General features: G+C 35.4%; 1 protein-coding gene across 4 annotated transcripts in view; it reads right to left on the bottom strand.

The window, feature by feature from the left end:
• Positions 1-1,086: 1,086 nt before the first annotated feature.
• The window catches only part of INTS6 (integrator complex subunit 6), a 42,544-nt gene continuing 25,814 nt past the window's right edge, over positions 1,087-17,816 (bottom strand). For 2 of the 4 annotated variants that reach the window (XM_068674006.1, XM_068674024.1), the window contains 14 exons: positions 16,732-16,915; positions 15,639-15,764; positions 14,649-14,803; positions 11,778-11,930; positions 11,514-11,646; positions 10,956-11,050; positions 10,558-10,668; positions 8,766-8,981; positions 8,531-8,657; positions 7,160-7,302; positions 6,401-6,635; positions 5,283-5,654; positions 4,736-4,829; positions 1,087-1,658 (listed from right to left, as the gene is read on the bottom strand). In XM_068674006.1, coding sequence (XP_068530107.1) covers positions 1,565-1,658; positions 4,736-4,829; positions 5,283-5,654; positions 6,401-6,635; positions 7,160-7,302; positions 8,531-8,657; positions 8,766-8,981; positions 10,558-10,668; positions 10,956-11,050; positions 11,514-11,646; positions 11,778-11,930; positions 14,649-14,803; positions 15,639-15,764; positions 16,732-16,915 — 2,238 coding nt within the window. In that variant the 3' untranslated portion in view covers positions 1,087-1,564. Of the gene's footprint in view, positions 1,659-4,070; positions 4,180-4,735; positions 4,830-5,282; positions 5,655-6,400; positions 6,636-7,159; positions 7,303-8,530; positions 8,658-8,765; positions 8,982-10,557; positions 10,669-10,955; positions 11,051-11,513; positions 11,647-11,777; positions 11,931-14,648; positions 14,804-15,638; positions 15,765-16,731; positions 16,916-17,816 lie in introns of all 4 variants that reach the window. The other 2 variants (XR_011093782.1, XM_068674017.1) reach the window with 2 other exon arrangements.

Raw genomic sequence — 17,816 nt, 5'->3', positions numbered from 1 at the left:
TGCAAAGATTGTAGGCATATACACATTTGAGGAAAAGCTGAACAGATTTTGCCACCTAAACGTTTAATAATCTGAGCCACAGCTTCTGATCAACTTCATCATGCTAGCAGGTAACTGACTGAAGTCAGCTCACTCTGTTCAGTATCAAGGTTATCTGAAAGTATCCTCCAGGAAGGCCAGGTTTTCAAGCACAGCTTTATTTCTCTTTCCTGAGGTCTTGAGAACAAAACTGAAGTTCAGTCTAGTCCCAGACTTAGCTATAATCTAGCTGAGATCGGAAGGTAACAAGGAAGCAGCAAAAAGCTGTGAAAAGTTGAAAAGTTGTTCCAAAACTGGCAGAAGGCAGGTAGGAAGTAGATATACCACTGAATTAGTAACAAAAATATTACTACCAAAAAGGTAGTAATACCTACCTTCACTATCTTTTTCTTTTAAATGAACACAGCATAGAACACATTCCTGAAGAACACAAAATGAAGCTAACAGTATATTGAAAAATAGCTTTTTCAGCACCCTATTAAAAGCTAAGATACAGTGTTTTAGTACAAGTCATCAACTGATTACACGATGCATCAGAAACCCTGCCCATAAAGATTTTAGGTGAAGATCACAAACCAACCCTTCAGAAAAGTGCTGCTCCCATTGAGTCAAAGCTTTCCAGAAGTTAGCGAAGATGAAAGACAGAACCAATAAAGTATTCAGTAATAACTCACGTCCAAGATTGCTGGACTGCTCCATTTGTAAACACACAAAAGCTTCTGACACAGAAGTGTGCAGAATTCCTCAGAAGCTACTGACCTCTGCTTTTCTACCCTGTATCTTCATAAAATTGTCATTGATGTCAATGCACATACAGTAAGTTTGTTACTCTATTCACTAAACAGTAAAGCACGAAGTACACAACACTAAGATCATCATCCTACCATAGTCATGACTCTTTTGCTTTTCTTTCGTTCTGATTAATAACAGAATATCCAATGATACAAAACTGCTCATCGTTCAGTATCACGCCAACACTAAGGCACTGTGAAAGGAAGGCAGAAGGAACCATTCCAAGTAAAAAATGTACTCAGTCCTACACAAAGATTAAAATAGAGCTTTTATTGATGGAATAACAAAAGTGCTTTTCTTAAATATTTTTCAAAATACATTTATACAACTTACAATAATATATCCAAAATAACTGTATATACAAAACATTACCTTGTTTTATGTATGTGCTTTTTTTTTTCTGAAAATTACAAAGCAACTTTTTGGCAAAGTTCAACCTTAAGAGGTGATAATTTTGAAGGTTGGATTAAGAAAATAGAACCTGAGGGAAAGTGACACTTAAGTCCATGACAAGCAAGGAGTTCTCCATTTAAATAAAAATGTTTTCGTGATATTTTTCACATTACAAAAATAACAGAAATGAAGAAAAAAGATGATGGATACTTTTCTCATCATTTTATAAAGCAGCTTCTCATTCTTTCCGATACAGAACTTGAGATAAGAGTGCATGTCAAAAATGAATGCAAGTAAGGACAGCAGTGCCCTGCTGTGGCTTTCTCTTGTGTGCAGTTCCTTAGCTGCTGTTGATATGGTTGACCTGATTGGATCTGCGATGGATTTCTTCCAGGAAACTCTCTAGCTGTTCTATCAACATTCGTTTTTTAAACCTGCATTTAAAACAAAGCATAATAAATACACATGGTAGTAAATAAAACATTATTCCCAAACTTTTACTGAACCCTGGAATCTTCAGTAACTATTTTAGGTACAGTGCATGATGACATTACATATACTGCTGTCTCCTCAAGTTCTGTTAAGCTACTAACTTGCTTTCAATTTAGTGAGAATATAAAACTAGGGTTACTCGAGTCTATTCTAGTATGTAGAACATCACTCAGCCTTCAGAAAGCCAGAAGAAATTCTTAAGTGTTCACTATTTCCATCAGTGAACTTCTCAAGTACAGAAATAAAATATATCCCAAAACTACAGTCCTAAAGCTAGCAACAGCTTTTAGGGATTATTTGCATGCCTTCACAGTGCATTCACAAAAGCCAAGTGATTTTGGTACTGGTGGAGAAATAGCCACTGCACACTGCAGAGCAGATATCAAGAAAATACAAATGAAGTTTAAGAAACTAAAGAGAACACAGATTTACTCCATACCTGGAGTCTCTGCACTTCTATTCCTTATTGACTATAGAAATATGGGCAGCAGACCATTTTGTCTCCTTTGCTTGAACCCACTGCAGCATTACTGTCCATCGCTGTTTCCAGCGAACCCTAACCCCCGCAACGTTTCTGCATCTGAGAAGCAATTCTGACTGACACTTTGGCAGCTGTACACATACTCTGTGACAAGCAGCAATGCAAAGATCACACACTTTCAACTCAGCACTTTTCTGAGCTGTACTCAAGAGTTCAGTCCTATGATCTTATTGTCCTATGATCCCAGCCAGGCCTCCCAGTCCATGCTCACAGCTCACTTATAAGTCCTAGTAACTCCAAACAAATCCCACACCAAGTACTGATTCCCCTCCATTCTTTACCACTCTTCATACCTGATCCCTGCTTGTTGAGAAGTACCAGCCCAGAAAATAAGCATCTACTCCTTTTCATTTGCTCTAATAGAAGCCAAATGATTTAAGCTAATAACGAGGTGTTTTACTATAATACATCTTAGTGAAAATTCAGCATGCTTATATTCTGTGAGTAATGTTACTTTTCAGAATACCGGTAAGTACATTTGAAGCAGGATACATTTCTTAGAAAATTAAAGCCTAATGGAAGGTAGGAAAAAAATATATTAACTGCTATCACAATACATCAAAACCCTGTGCCAACATGTGTCACTATGTCAAGTCCCACAGTACATCTCACAAGCTTTTCCAAATGCTGAACACCACAGGAACAAGTTTTCAAGGCAAAAGAACTTTTCATCATAGCAAATGACACTAATTAATACAATTAAACATTGACTTACTTATTTAACTGTCCAACCTGCTAAGAAAATCAGTATTCCTAGTAAAACTTCCTAGGGTAATTGTTGTTATTGAGCACTAAGGTTATTATTTCAAAACTGTATTAATTCTTTCTAGTGCTTTTATTACAAGTTGATATTTCTTAGCATTTTGTCTAGGTACACGCTTTATGCTTTGTTATGTAATTAACAGTTCAAAGCTCTCAGTTTGTAGAATAAATAAAAGGGAATTGAATTTCTGATACTGAGAATTGTCGATTTGAAGAATTTTCATTCATGTTTTCCTGTCAGCTTGTGCTAGACTATTGGGCAAGGTGCTAGATAGTCTTATCTAGGCTCCCTTTTCTCACAAGAGGTTGGAACTATTTTTCAAGGCCCTTTTGAACCTAGGCTGTTTTACAATTCTATGTTTTTATTTAACAGAAAGTGAAAAACTTCTTTCTGGTAGGGCCATAAGTGGCTTGCTATGCCAACTCCAGAAATATTCAAGACCTCTCTAGCCAACTTTTTCCACCAGCATATACAAAAAAGTGTCAGCTACATCGACAGACAGGATTCAGTTCTGGTGCATCTAACAACATTCAACTACTGCCAAGCCTTGTAAGGAAGAAGTCAGCTCAAGATAACTAGAATACAGAAGCAGTGCAACAGAAGTAGTGCAACAGAAGTAAGAATTACAGATCTCAAGAGCCACATTCAGGGGTACAAATACTCCAAACCCACTAATGACTGCCAAAGACTACAGGAGCAATAATATTATATGGATTTGCTGAGATAGTGAGGAAGTATGTACAATCTACAGGCTAAGGAACAACTTTGACAGGTGATAAAGACAGATCAAGCAAAAGCATGATAATAACAATTGTTGTTACAGGGAGAGCATGACCTATCTGACCAATTATGCTGGCAGTAGAAGGCTAGAGGAGCCATATGAACCATGTCCTATGGTCAGTGTACCTTCACCTCGCAGCATGGTTTTATGCTAAAATCACCTTTTATTTCATAATGAATTTTGATCAATAATGCCATAGGAAAAAAGCTGCCTTCAACAAAAACATAAAATCAACTATTCACCAAAGTAAACCTTAAAGTTATATTTACAGTTGAAAAGATGTTGGAATTTCTTTTAAATCTAACAGTCTTGGTTCCAGTCAGCATTACGTTTCTCTTTTCCTTTCTGAGTGGTCACGTAGTAGGCTAGGCAAGTAGTCTGAAGATGATGTAAGAACAAGTGTCACTGGATTAACAACATTTTAAAACCCCAGCAAACCCTACCTCTGTCTGCGGCTGTGGAAATAGGACTTACTTCAGAAGGAAGTAAATCTGAAGAGCAAACATGTTTACGGAGCAAACCTGAATCTCAAAAACTATTTTTAGAACAGGATTTTGAGTTGAAGCAGAATAATGAATTTAAACTGTTTCTGAAAGCTTAGTTCTCAGTAAAATGCAGTACCTCCAGTTCTTCAAATTAGCAGTACACGCATACCTGAGCTCTGGAAGTTGATTTTTTTAATTACCATTGTGCACCTTAGCAGTTAAAGCTAAGCTAAAACTGAAGATGTGATATGAGGCAAAAAGGTGAGCCTGAGCAAATAACACATCAGGAAGCTTACCTATTTCTGTGTTTTTTCCCCCCCTCTAGGAGATTACTTGCAATGCAAAGCTCTGTGTGGGAAGTTTCAAACAACTGCATGGTTGTCAAGCAGCTATGAATAGCAATACACGATGGTGTCATTATACAGGATTAATACAATTCAGTTACCTACCTTGAAGCTTCTTTAATAACATTTTGCAAAAATATCAGACGGGTTTGTAAGCTTCCTTGTACATGTTTCAGTAAAAAGAAGATTCTTTCATACTCTTGAAAAAATAAGAGCAAAAACAGTTTAAGAGATACCAGGCAGATACCTGTTGCAACATTTTGCTTCATGTGAGCAAAATGCAACGTATTTCGTTCAGCTTTCATAACCTTTTAGGATATATCACCTAACAACCAGGCTCATAACATAGTGCTTTATCAATATTAACATTAGCAAATGCAGTATACTGAGAGTTCAGGATAATACTGGAGCACCTAACGTGCTAATCTTAATACCAAGAACATAAAAACCATGACTTCCATAAACACTGATATAGAAAGATACAGCAATGTTTTAATCACTCATCCACACAGTTTTTAATCAATGTTTTAAAAACAAGTCTTTAACTTTAGAAAAATACTAAATCACAAGACAAATTTAAATAGTGATCTAATATTAATTCTTTGTCTAGCTCTCAAGTCAATCATCTGATGAAGATATTTGGTATACTTACTCCTTCCTGGTTTTCGGATTTCTTTCATAATTTGTGCTCTTAGCTCTATGTTAATCTCTGTGGAACTCCTGCAGTGCACTGCTTTTTTCCCTTTACTGGGTGAAGACATTGGCAAGTTTTCCTCAGTACTTTGTTCTTTACTATCCAATTCCTCATGATTCTCCAAAAATCCATCAACGTTCAAGTTATTCCCTAAATGTTCATGGCCTACATCCTCTGTATGAGCTGCTGGTCGATCCAATGAATTGAATGGAGAAGAGGACATTGAGAACTCTGAATCCATGGCATTTGGGAAAACATCCGACGAAAGTGGGTCTATAACATGATTCTCCACCACATCATCCATTGCAATCTCATTATTAGTTTCTGACACTAAAAAAAAACAGATTACACTTGTAAATTTTTTATTCCTTATAATCTGATAGAGGTCAGTGAGCCTATTGAATATTGATTAAATTCTTGGAAAGCTATGCTCCAGCTTGTGTAGTCTACCATATATGCTATAGTCTATCATACATGCCAGACATACAAAAATGTTTGTGGGTTATAACAGTAAGCACATCAGTTTATCTCCTGGCAATTAATGGCTTAGATCACAGGTGTACTCTTCACATGGGAAGGGAAATCACTACGTGTACTATCAAATGGAGCAAAAAAACCCTGTAAAATGTACTTATAACATGTTTCTCTTTTCCCATTAAAGGGACCTAACAAATTTACTGTAGCGCTGAACAGTGAGCAGGACTGTTGCACAGCACCTCAGCTCCACACTAAAGGAATTGAATTCACCCCAATGCAGTGAAATTCAAAGTGACTTCATGCAGTGATACTTTCAAAGCATCCGAATTCCCAGGAAAAAGGAAGAACATTCTACTGTTTACACTGTCTCCTCATTTAATTCAGGAAATTCACTGTTTATACTGGAAAGTTCCTATGAGAGAGACTTCTGTTTGAAGGGCTACATTAACTCTTTGTAATTAGTCCCTGGTGCACACTTAAACACTTCATTTTCAAAAATTGCCGTATTTGGGAAATCAGCCAATGGTACTCTCACATAAACAAGCTTTTTTTTTTGCATAAATAAAAACTGAACTCTCTGAAAACAAAGATTCACTTACTTTTGTGAATAGGAATGGGTTTAACAAGGTCAGGCTGTGCTTGTGTGGTTGGTATCGGTGGCCCCTTTCCTCCAATGTGGTTATTCACAACTGGAGGAGTTTGTGGTCGACCTCTGAGCAGGGGTGACATACAGCGACGTCTTTTTGGAATCCCTTGCATATTTGGTTCTCCGGGTCTTTTATGTTTATTCTGAGGTCCTGATACAAATTCATCTGCTTCATCTATCATCATTCCCTGTATTAAATGGGCAGAATAAACTTTAAACCAGAAACACATAATGTAAAACATAGTGAAAACTTTGATGTTATAATGATGTTTACCATGTATATGGCAATGTACAACATGCCATCGTGTATTGACTTAAGTGTCAACCAAAATAACAGGAGGAAAAAGATAAGAGGGCTGTCAAACTTTTCATAGTTGTAGAATGAAAAAAATAAATATTGAAGGGAAAATATTTAAGTTATATTCACAATTTACTGAAGTCCAAGACAGATGTGGATGAAAGGGAAAGTCCATACTCTGCAAGGTATTTCATCTATACAACAGCTTGAAGGCACAATGCTGGTTTCTAATAAAGACCGTCCTCCATACAGTAATGTTGATGGAAAAACATTTGAGGAACTTTCTTATGGATAGTGCCTTTCCATATACTTGGAAGCATTTTTTTTTTTTTAACCTATGCATGTTCTTTGAATGGCCCAATCAGCAGACACACACAACAACACAACTTAAGAGCAGCATTATAGAAAAGTCACCTTTTTGTCCAATTTGAATGGATTGCCAAATGTATGGAGCCTTCGTGGTTGATCAGGATCAAGTTCTCGGAGCGGAGAGGGTATCTGTTTTAGATACTCCTGGTAGTTTCCCATTTGTGCTATAGGTACACTGTGAACTTGATCTGTTTCAACAGAAACATTTATTAATATACAATACTGCCCACCTTACAAGAATTTAGCCTATATCCACTTAACTCCAATTTTCAGTCTTTTATCAAATACATTAACAAAATAGATGTGCGAAACTCACCATTATTCTCACCTAACTGGTATTTACAGCATCAAGTTTGGAGTGTAGAAAGCTTGCTTAAACGAATCAGTATGTGTCTTGAGTTCCATCATGACATGGAAATAGAAATAGTTGTCATGCATGGATTTTAGCTTTCCAGTGTCCCATAGCTTTTCAACGAGGTAGATGGGTAAAAAAATAATTGCAATAAATTTTATCTAAAACATTACTACAAAGAAAAACTACATTAATGCAAAGTAGTAATGCCAAGCATATAGATTTGAAATAGAACCATCTGAATTTAGCTAATCAAAATTTAATTGTTGAAACTAGCTTGACCTTGAAGAAGTACTGATTTTTGACCACTGGAATTGATAAGATTTTAAAATCCATAGGACATGAACAATTCTGATGGATTTAAAGCTGCCAAGCCTTTAGTCAAGTAGCATATATACTACCAGAAACAGCATGAAAAAAACCAACATTTTTGATGTGGTTTAACCCGAAACAGTAACTTTGCTTTTCAAACAATATTAGTTATGTATGAAAACATAACATACACTTTCACTTGCACTGCCCTTCCCATTTTCTCCACTTTTTTCATCATCTATGTTAGATACCATAAAGTAGCACCTGAAGACACGGCAAAAAGAGAAAGGAGTAAGAAGTATGACTAGAGTAAGGAACAAGGTGGGTAAGGAATAAGTTGTACTACTGAACTATTCACTGTTGGCCTTAAGGGCAAAAGAATCACACCAGTAGCACCCAGTAAGCCAGCTTGCCTTTCTATTGTTCACAATGTACTTATTGTATGGAGAAAGATCATAATGTTCAGAACTGTCCTGAGTTTGTTAGGATTTATCATGAAGGTTGGGGAAAAAAGATGAACTAAGAATCCTAAGCAAATGACCAGGTCTCCTCTGGATAGACTAAAGGATAGACCAGTGAATTTATCTTCTCTATCCTCAACTATTTTTCTTCCATTAAGTTATTTAAGGAAAAAAAGTAGGTGTCTGTTGCCATAATCTCCTAAGGTTTTAAGAACTTATCTATTTTTTTTTTAGTTTTCATTTTTTAGTACAAGCCATATCACAGGTAGGCAAAAAAAAAAGTTATCTAACCTTCATCTTGTCCTTTGAGGAGCTTCCGAGTACTCTTCAGTAAATTAGATCTCATTCGTGTTAACTGATCCAAAAGATTTCTTCTAGGTATGTCATAAGCATTTCTAAAAGTCTGAGGTTTCAAATCCTGCGGTTTCAGCAAATAAAGTTTCAATTAATACAATGTATGAAACAATATCTAGCATTTCAATGGTAGTATATTGAAAATAACAACATTACACACAGTGGTGCTTACCTTATTCAGCAAAGCTATTTGGAACCCAGCATACTCCTTCATATTGAGGTCTAGAGGTCTATGAGGAATTTCCCCAGTAATCCCCTGTAGCAGATGTTGAAAATCGTTCCTATGTGCCATAGACAGGTTGTGTGATCTGCTTCTGACCTTAATTCCAGTCTCTTGCGCTACCTTTTTGCCTACAGAGCCAATGACTCTATCGGACTCTATTTTGGCCTTAATTTGAAATAAATAAATAAATAAAATTGACAATATGCTCTTAAAAGGATTAGTCAGACTTATTCATTTTAAATTCCTACCTAGAAGATTCAACAATGTGCTAATACACTATGACGACCATAACCAGGATGAGTGCTTAAGGAGTGCTTAATACAAAACCACTTAATGTTTACTACAATTTCAAATATAGTGAACAGTTTGTGCCTAGTTCTTCTGCATATTTCTCCTCTGCTGCCCATTATGGTATCTAAGCACCAATATGCATGCAATGCTTTTATTTTCACAGAAAGCCATAATTTGACTAGCAACTCTCAGCAAATCTATCTGTACTCAAACTTTTCTGCTATAAAGCTAAACACTAACTCTCAAAAGACCAATTCTCCCACAACTATAGTTGTGATCTGTCATACAATGGTATCAACTTCCTAAACGCTCAATACAGATAGTCATAATAAGTAAGAAATGAAATACATAATGCCCAATCCTGTTTGACTAGACAGACCTAACCCCCAATATTACATTAGATTTGTACCAAAATTAAACATGTTCATAAATGCCAACTCTTTGGCAGAATACAACTGAACAAAGAACTAAAAGTAATTTGGTAATACATCTGCCAATGCTTTTTCATTTTCACAAATGTATAGATTACTTAAAATCCGAATGTATTTAAGAATACTTCTGTCTCTAGTGGCAGATTTTTTTCAGAAGTTAGAAAAGCTTTAAGAGCAATTTGCAGTGTACATCACTGAACTTTAGAAATGTAAAAAGGCTAAGTTGAGAGATTAGTTCACTTAGCAAAATACTGAGCAATGTGACCATGATTTCCTAAAATATACTCTAGACTTTAGACTTCAAGAAGCTTGCATCCTCCTTCAAATAACACTTCATATCAACGTTTTAAGAAAGTGTTTCCATAAATATTTGTTAGCTGGGTTAGAAGTACTTGCACTACTATTTCTTACAGTTTCAAGCCTATTGCATTCTTTTATTCCTGAACAAGAAAGCTTAACATGCACAATTCAACAAGTTAAAAGTGGAGGTAGCAAGACTGAAATGCTTTAGCTGGTGCAGGGGACCACCAGCACTATTCTGTATAGTCAACAGCTTCATAATTTTTCAAAAGGTCACTTGCCACTTCTGTCTTTCCTATTTGAGATTCTGAATTCTGTCAGTTTACTTTATATTTACTGAACGCTTCCCATTTCACAGGACACTGATTCAGATGCACCTAATATAAAACCCTATTTTCAGAAAAATGCTAGAACAGCTTTACAATCTAAGGTAAGACAACATGTTTTCTTTTGGACAAAAGTATAATACTAACTATACATGTAAAAATGTTCCTTAAATATAAAAAATAGTTTGTACCTCCATACCTATCTTTATAGTCCAGTCTATAAGTCTGTTTAAATGCTTTCCTTCAATTTACAAAACCAAAATATTTTGCTAGTTGCTTAGGGAATGCATTAACTTGATCTTTCTGCTTTTTTCCTTCAAAGCCATTGAACTTGAATATTTTAAGATTATCCTGATATTACAAGTTTTTACTGCTCTTTTGCTTCAACATTACCTGCTGACTCAACTTTTTGAGATATGAAATGACACTGTAACTAAGTCCATATTCCACATTGTCAGCTATAAGGTTTGGTGCTCCCATCATTCTCACAGCTTTCTTCAAAGGCTGAAACATGGAATATATTGTAGAGTCATATTTAACTTTACAAAAGTTATAAACATATTTCAACTAACTATATCCATTTCATACAGAACCTGAAGTCCTTAAAGACAGAAAATAAAAGCTTTTCAGGGCAGGGTTTTGCTTATAAACATCACTGTACATAAAAAGATTAGCCATTCTCTCAAATTAATATACATTTTACTTGAAATAGGGAAGAAAATACCCATAAGTAGAAAGATAACTAAAGTTACATAATAAAATAGAAACATGAACACAGTAAGTCATCTTACCCCAAGATAATAAGGAGGCATTGTCTTCAAATAGCTTTCAAATGACTGCAGCCATTTTAATGTTGGCTTTGCCTTGTGCACTTTAAACAAGTCATCTGATGGTTATAGAAAATAGAAACAAAATGAAATATGTCTATACATGTTTTTCTAACAGAAGAAATGCTCAAGAGAATGTTAATTCCTCAACTCTTGAATACACTTTAACATATATGCAATTAAATATGAACAAGAGATTAAAGTTGCAGCCAAAAGATGGAACATGACAAATTATTTTATCAAACTGAATTGATAATGAGACAGACTGGCGAAAATAGCTACTGAAACAGTAAAGAAGAAGACTACAACATATCTGAAAGAACGATTACATTTTTCTTACACTTTGGATGTGATTCAGTATTACTCAACTATTTACTAGTGAAATGAGTTAACAATATAATACATTGTTCAACGTTCTAGATTTCTACAGGCATGTGACTAATACTGTCATTTGGAGTAATCTGTTTGGATCAGATCAAATTTTCAGTTCTCTACTAAAGGATTTCATGAATTGGTATTTACCTAGCAGTGGAAGGAGGACTGGATAATTGTAAGGCATCACAAATAAATTCACACAATTCAGCGCTGTACTAGCTTTCAAGTAACCAAAAGGATGACCAAGTTCACTGTATTTTGCACTATTGCTCACATATACCTGCAATAAAGCACATTATATGTAAATCCAAAATATTGTGTTTAAATTTTACATCATATTTTGTTTCTAGAAAAAGTTTATGAAAAACATGTTTCTTTAGATAAATGAATTTAAGCGTGTATTCTACTTGCCTGCCAGCAGGTCTGAGGAGATTTCCTTTCCAGGATAAACTGGGTCAGTGGTGAAGGCTCTAACTCGTATTTATCAAAAGGCAGTTTGTCAATGACCATTGGTTCACAGTCAGTGCAGGAGAATTTCACCACAGGATGAGATGTGCGGGGTGGCTAAATAGAAACATTCTGCTGTTAACGAGTCTGCACAACAACTAAAATTTAATTGTACTACAACTAAGGTAATACAGATTCTTTGAAAACAGACATTTAAGGAGCCTATTCAATACAGTATTCATACTTATTGTTAATAAGCCCTAAATACTCAATTTATGGCATCAGCACTATCTTAAAAACTGATGGAAGTTAATTTTCTAAATACATAGTAGTCACTTTACGAAGTCTAAAACAGTAATATTTACTGCATATACACAAACTTCACATATGGAAATAAATCCTTGTGTGGACAAAAATAATCTTCAATGCTACCCTGGGGCATGCCCACTTTTATTCACTGTAGAAGCAAGCACTGCAATTTCTCATTTGCTGACTTCCTTTAACATTACATTTCCTGGAAAAAAATTTACATTCAAAATTTTAAACCTGATTGAGAACAATTTATATAATATGAAAACAAGTTTTACAAGAACTCACATTTCAACTGCAACAGTGAAAACCTATTTCAGTTCAGGCAACTTTTTCTTTTTTTTAAAATCAATCACAGGGAAGATGCTGTGATTGATGAAAATAAGAATTTAAGTATAAATTGATAATATTTGAAGTTTCTTTTGCTTAAAGCAAAAGATCCTGTTTTAAATTAGGAAAATTGGAACTATCTGCCTTCTGTTGAAGGGTTTTCAGAAGAGGAACTTAAGCTTTTAATACTTACCTTTAACCTTGTTCAAGCCCAATTGGGAAGCCTCCTTCCACTTAGTCTCTTTACAAGAAAGCAACTAATACATAAGATGAGCTAGGGAAATGGGGTTTCTTGAACCTTCCTACCACCTCACCTTGAAAGTAATTTTTCTACAAACCTACAAGTTCTAGCCTCTTCCTTTTAGGATAAGCAACACAACGTTATCTGCCCACAGAGCTGCTCTTGCCTTGAGTGTCTCCACTCTGAGGAAGGTGTACTGTCCAAGTGCACACAAAACAGGAGGCCCAACCAACTGAAGGAACTGCAATTCTCTTCAAAGAAGATGCCTCCAATAAATAGTTGTGGTGGAGTTTCTGACCAAGCCATGAAGCAGTTATACTAGGAATAAGAAGGCTGCAAGAGAAGTTGAATGCTAAGACTTCAGAAGTCCAACAAGTTTTGTCTGGACAGCAGATTTATTTATTTATTTTTTTAACCCCAGCAGTGGGAGCAGCCATTTAAATGGTGTACCAATAGAATTATTAGCAGACTTTCACACACATTTAAGAAAGCCTTGATAGTACTGTAGTACTGTCTACATTATACGGAACAGTTGTTAAGGTAGGACTGTTTTTGATAACTCCACTTTGGAGCAGGGGACAAAATGAAAAATAACCACAAATTGTTAAGTCGATGTTGTAACTCTTGGCTAAGTTTTAACACTATATTTTCAGTAAAGACAAAAATAAAAGTCTTGGAACTATCAGCAAATGTAGCTCCCCCACATTGCGTAATGAAGTTTGTGAAATTCCAATTGACATCAACAGAAATTTATCTGCATGTGCAGTAATTCAGTGGTTGTACAGTTACGAGAACTATCCTTGCTAGAAGTGAGGCAAATATTTTCTTATCTTTCACAGTTTAGGTGAGTTAAAATTTGTAATTTTTTTTTAACATCAACTTTTCAGTGGATTTAGAGCCATAACTCTTCACTTGGTAAAATCTGTTTTAGTAATCTCAAGACCTACTGCAGCAGACAAATTCTGAAGACTCTACACAGTGAAATGATGCAGATATACCATTGATAACTACAAGGAATACACAGGGTAGTTCTCTTACAGAGCAGCTTTTCAATACCCAATGGACAATGGCTTTTTGCTTTTTAAATGACTATACAAGATTTACTTTTATTCATACATTAGTTTGATTTGTAGTTAAGAACAGCATCTGGATCTTTCACTGAATGTGGCTATAGATGCCAGCAATACCCAAGTCTATAAACATGACTTGGGTATATATGTAAACATGACTTTTATACTTGTATCACTCTGGAACAACCTGTATTTCAAAGGACTCATTTTTTCAAGGGATATACAGCTCAAGAAAAGCTCAATGATCTTGCTAGTCAAACTAATTTCAGATCAAAAGAACATGAGAGGCAGGGAACAATTCCACTTTAATGATTTTCAAAGATAAGCAGAAATACAAAAATATACTAGAGATTAGCTTTCATATCCAACAGAAGGCATCAGCTTACTCTTATGAAAAAAGAGCAATGACAACTAATTCTGCAGGCAGTATTTTAGGAAAAATCAAGTTTCTCTACTTGGGATAAATTAAAAGTATAGTTCTACCAAACAACATTAGATTAAGTTGCATTCAATTGATGCTGTGCATACAGAACTATCACAATGATTCAAAACTTGGAAGATCATACTATGTTCTTTTAACACTAAGTAATAAAATTTAGTAGTCCATTATCAAAATGCCACCTTATTTCTGGTATTATATGTTAAGAGTTCAAAAAGAAAAGCTACGTGATATACAACCAGTTTCTTTATGCTTCAAACTGAACACCATATTATCTCAGATTACTTATGAATAAGTGCTCACAGTGACATTGTCTTAGTTCACACAGCTTTTATGGTGCCCCCAATGGAGTACATCTCTCAAGACTTTTTGAAGTAATAAAATAGGAACTCCTGGAATATTTGCCCACGCATAAACCTTTTGCTTCATCTAACTTCAGTACTTACCAGCGTTGGAGAATTTTGATCTGGCCAAAAGGATTCAGGAACAGGCCAATGACCTATAGGAACCCCAGTTTTAGGGTTTGGTCTGACATAAATAAGTTTGTGACAGCTGTGCCAAGGTTGGGGTCCAAAGGGCCTAGCTATTTCCACCTGTCCATCTACAAAAGAAAAAGGCTTTATAAGTCAAGATAGTGTTAAAGCTCAAAAAGCATTAAGCAACTTCTGTGAAGAGTTCAAGAACTACAATCCTAGGGAAGCGTTTAGTTAATATTATTTCTACTGATGTGATAGCTGTTAACAAGCATTTCTGCAAAAAGATAGAAACGATGAGAAACCAAATAAGCACCGAATGTCTACAGTATCAGAGTTGAGAACCAAGTATCTCAAGCCCTTCATAATGTCTTTCTCCCATTGTTATTCCCAGATAACCTTCAAATCTCCATCCTTATAGACAGTATTTAATGCACACAGCTGAGACTGCTGAGCTAACTTCTTACTGCAAAGCAGGTTTAGAAAGTCTCACAAAAACATGTTTCTCCCAGAAACATCCTAAAAGGGTCCTAGGTTTTCATTTAGAATGAAAAGTTAAGGATACAAAATCATAATTGCTATTTTAAATCTTAGTGTGTACTTTACTACATTAAGCAAAGAGATAAGCATAAAAACGCAGTATCTTCAACATCAAGCTATTTGCATTTCTAGGTGGTAGCAAACTACTGCTTAAAACCCATGAACCCATTTTTATACACTTGAAGAGAATAACTGCATTTAAGACTACCTCAGTAACACTACCAAACGTAGAGGTTTTATAGTGTCTAATAGCTACATTGCCAGTATTTTGAAAGAAATTACAAACATGGTAGAACCTTTTTGTAGCAATGTCTTTGAAATTGCTAGTTTTCCTTTTGTTTTGACAGCTATTAATATTAACTTCACTAAACTATATTGACAGTTATCACTGCTGTTTGCTAACAGTATAAAAATTTCAAGTACCATCAATTGGTGAGGGATCTGGTCCAGCTTTTTCAAAATTTATTACCACTCCACTTTGCACTTTTTGCACCAATGATTCGAGACACTGATTCAGCATTCTTGGAGAGCATACACAGTATGATCGACCTAGAACGAAACAGCCAAGGTTAAGGTTGCTCAGTGTTGCTGCCCTTATTTTCAGTTAAATCATTCAAAAATTGTTGCCTTGCCACATCCAATGACATCTGTACGGATTACTGATCTAAAGCATCTACCAAACATCCTCTTTAAGCAGCAAAGCAGCCTAGCAAAGCAGTGGCAGTGTTACATGCACCTCATCCGAAACATTTGGGTTTTAGCCCCATAATGACATTATCTCAAATTCTTGGTTGGATTCATGGAAAATGGGCTCCCCCTTGTGACAGACATCAACACTCAACTGTCCACAGATCTCAACACACCAGTTAGGATAACCTGCATTAGTCAGAAAGTAGTTGAATCAGATCCTTTTGGAATGCTTTTTAAAATCACTTTGCTTATTTTCAACCACATCCCCTCCAATGCATCATAAGAATCATTATGCTTTTAGAATCATTATGCTTTTAGTATGTGATGCAATCAAAGCCTTTTACAAAGGAATTATAGAACTAATGCCTGAGTTTGATCTTGAATATAATTTGAGAGATTAAGAATACAAGTTATGATGGTGAGAGAAGTATCAATTTTGCAGAATTCTGCATTTTGCAGTGCAGAAATTCTGCATTGCATTCTCTGATAAAAAAGCATTTCCCTCACTTTTGGCTTACTTATAGTACGGTTATGCTAAATTTCTGGCATACTCTAAAACGGACTCAATTGTTACAATTTCTAATATCAATTGAAACATGCTGGGAAAAAAATAAGTTCTCTGATAATAAATTTATAAAGAAAATAAATTCATGCTCTTCCGAAACAGGTTACATTAAATTATCTATAGCTTTAATGCAGTAAACATCATGAGATTTATTATAACTGAGTTTTTAATAGTTACGCCACCACACATACCTGATTAATAAAGCTAAGTTCAATTCATTTCCAAAAGCACGGTTTTATCAAAGGAAGCCAAGGCACCTACCTCCTGTGACTTCACACATCGGTGTAATTGCAGAATCATCCACTGGTACCCCTGTCATCTGCTCTGATTCTGGTGATGTGATACCAGGCAAACGAAGAACTAAAGCAAACAACCTCTGATCCCATCGAAAGGGTTCCTTAGTCAACTCACTTCCAGGAAGAGGGGAATTGAGAGGTAAGTGGAGCTGAAAAGGAATTAAAATCTGTGAATACACTGCTTTTAAAAAAAAGAGCTACATAGTTATGGCAATTCACTCTATTTAAATACACCTGTAATCTTTCCACAGATATTTGTCATTTTCTTCAGCTACCATACATTAGAAGCGGAGACATTGTTATTTAAACAACATTTTTAACATATTTCAGGGCAACACAATGCCTAAACTTGAGAACTACAAACCAAATATGAACAAACACCTTTTGTACTAATACAAGCTTCAGAACCTACAGGATATTTTCTTTAGAATTTCAGCAGTAACAACCGCTTTACTGCAGCAGTCTCTTGTTCAAATAATGTTCTGCAAAATAGGCCCATTCTCAGCTCAGTCTTTCCTTGGATTCTTGGAGATAAAAAGGCACAACCAAATGAAAAGGTAATTTTAATTTAAGACTCCTGCAGAAGAAATCTGTCTCAGGTACAGTTGCTCAAAGAAATCCAGCTGCCATGATCATCTTCAAATAACACAGCTCCAACAAGCAAACTAATGTGGTAGTTACATTACAGCATCAGAAAGCACAGATTTTAGGTAAGTTGGGCATATCCCAGAATTAAACTCATGCCTCCTCTGTTCTCTAAGAAAAAAAAAAACACTTTAAAATCAATACTGAAGTGTAAAATGTATTCTCACTTTTACATAATCAGTAACAGCTACAGCTATCTATACAAGAATCGCCTGCCATGTGCCATTGTGTTGCCTCTTTCTGGGAAGAGCTACATAAATTTTAGTTTAAAATATTACAGATGCCATGCTGGGACATAAAACACACAGGGGCATTTCGTTTTCCTTTAATTCCCAGAAGAAATAGCAAATATTCAAAAGCTTCTGGCTTTAAATGTAGTGCACTAAAGATAGAGGAACGGTCAGG

Source organism: Anas acuta, chromosome 1, assembly GCF_963932015.1.
Source record: "Anas acuta chromosome 1, bAnaAcu1.1, whole genome shotgun sequence".
NCBI classification, from domain to species: domain Eukaryota; kingdom Metazoa; phylum Chordata; class Aves; order Anseriformes; family Anatidae; genus Anas; species Anas acuta.
This window is presented reverse-complemented; position numbering and strand designations above follow the sequence as displayed.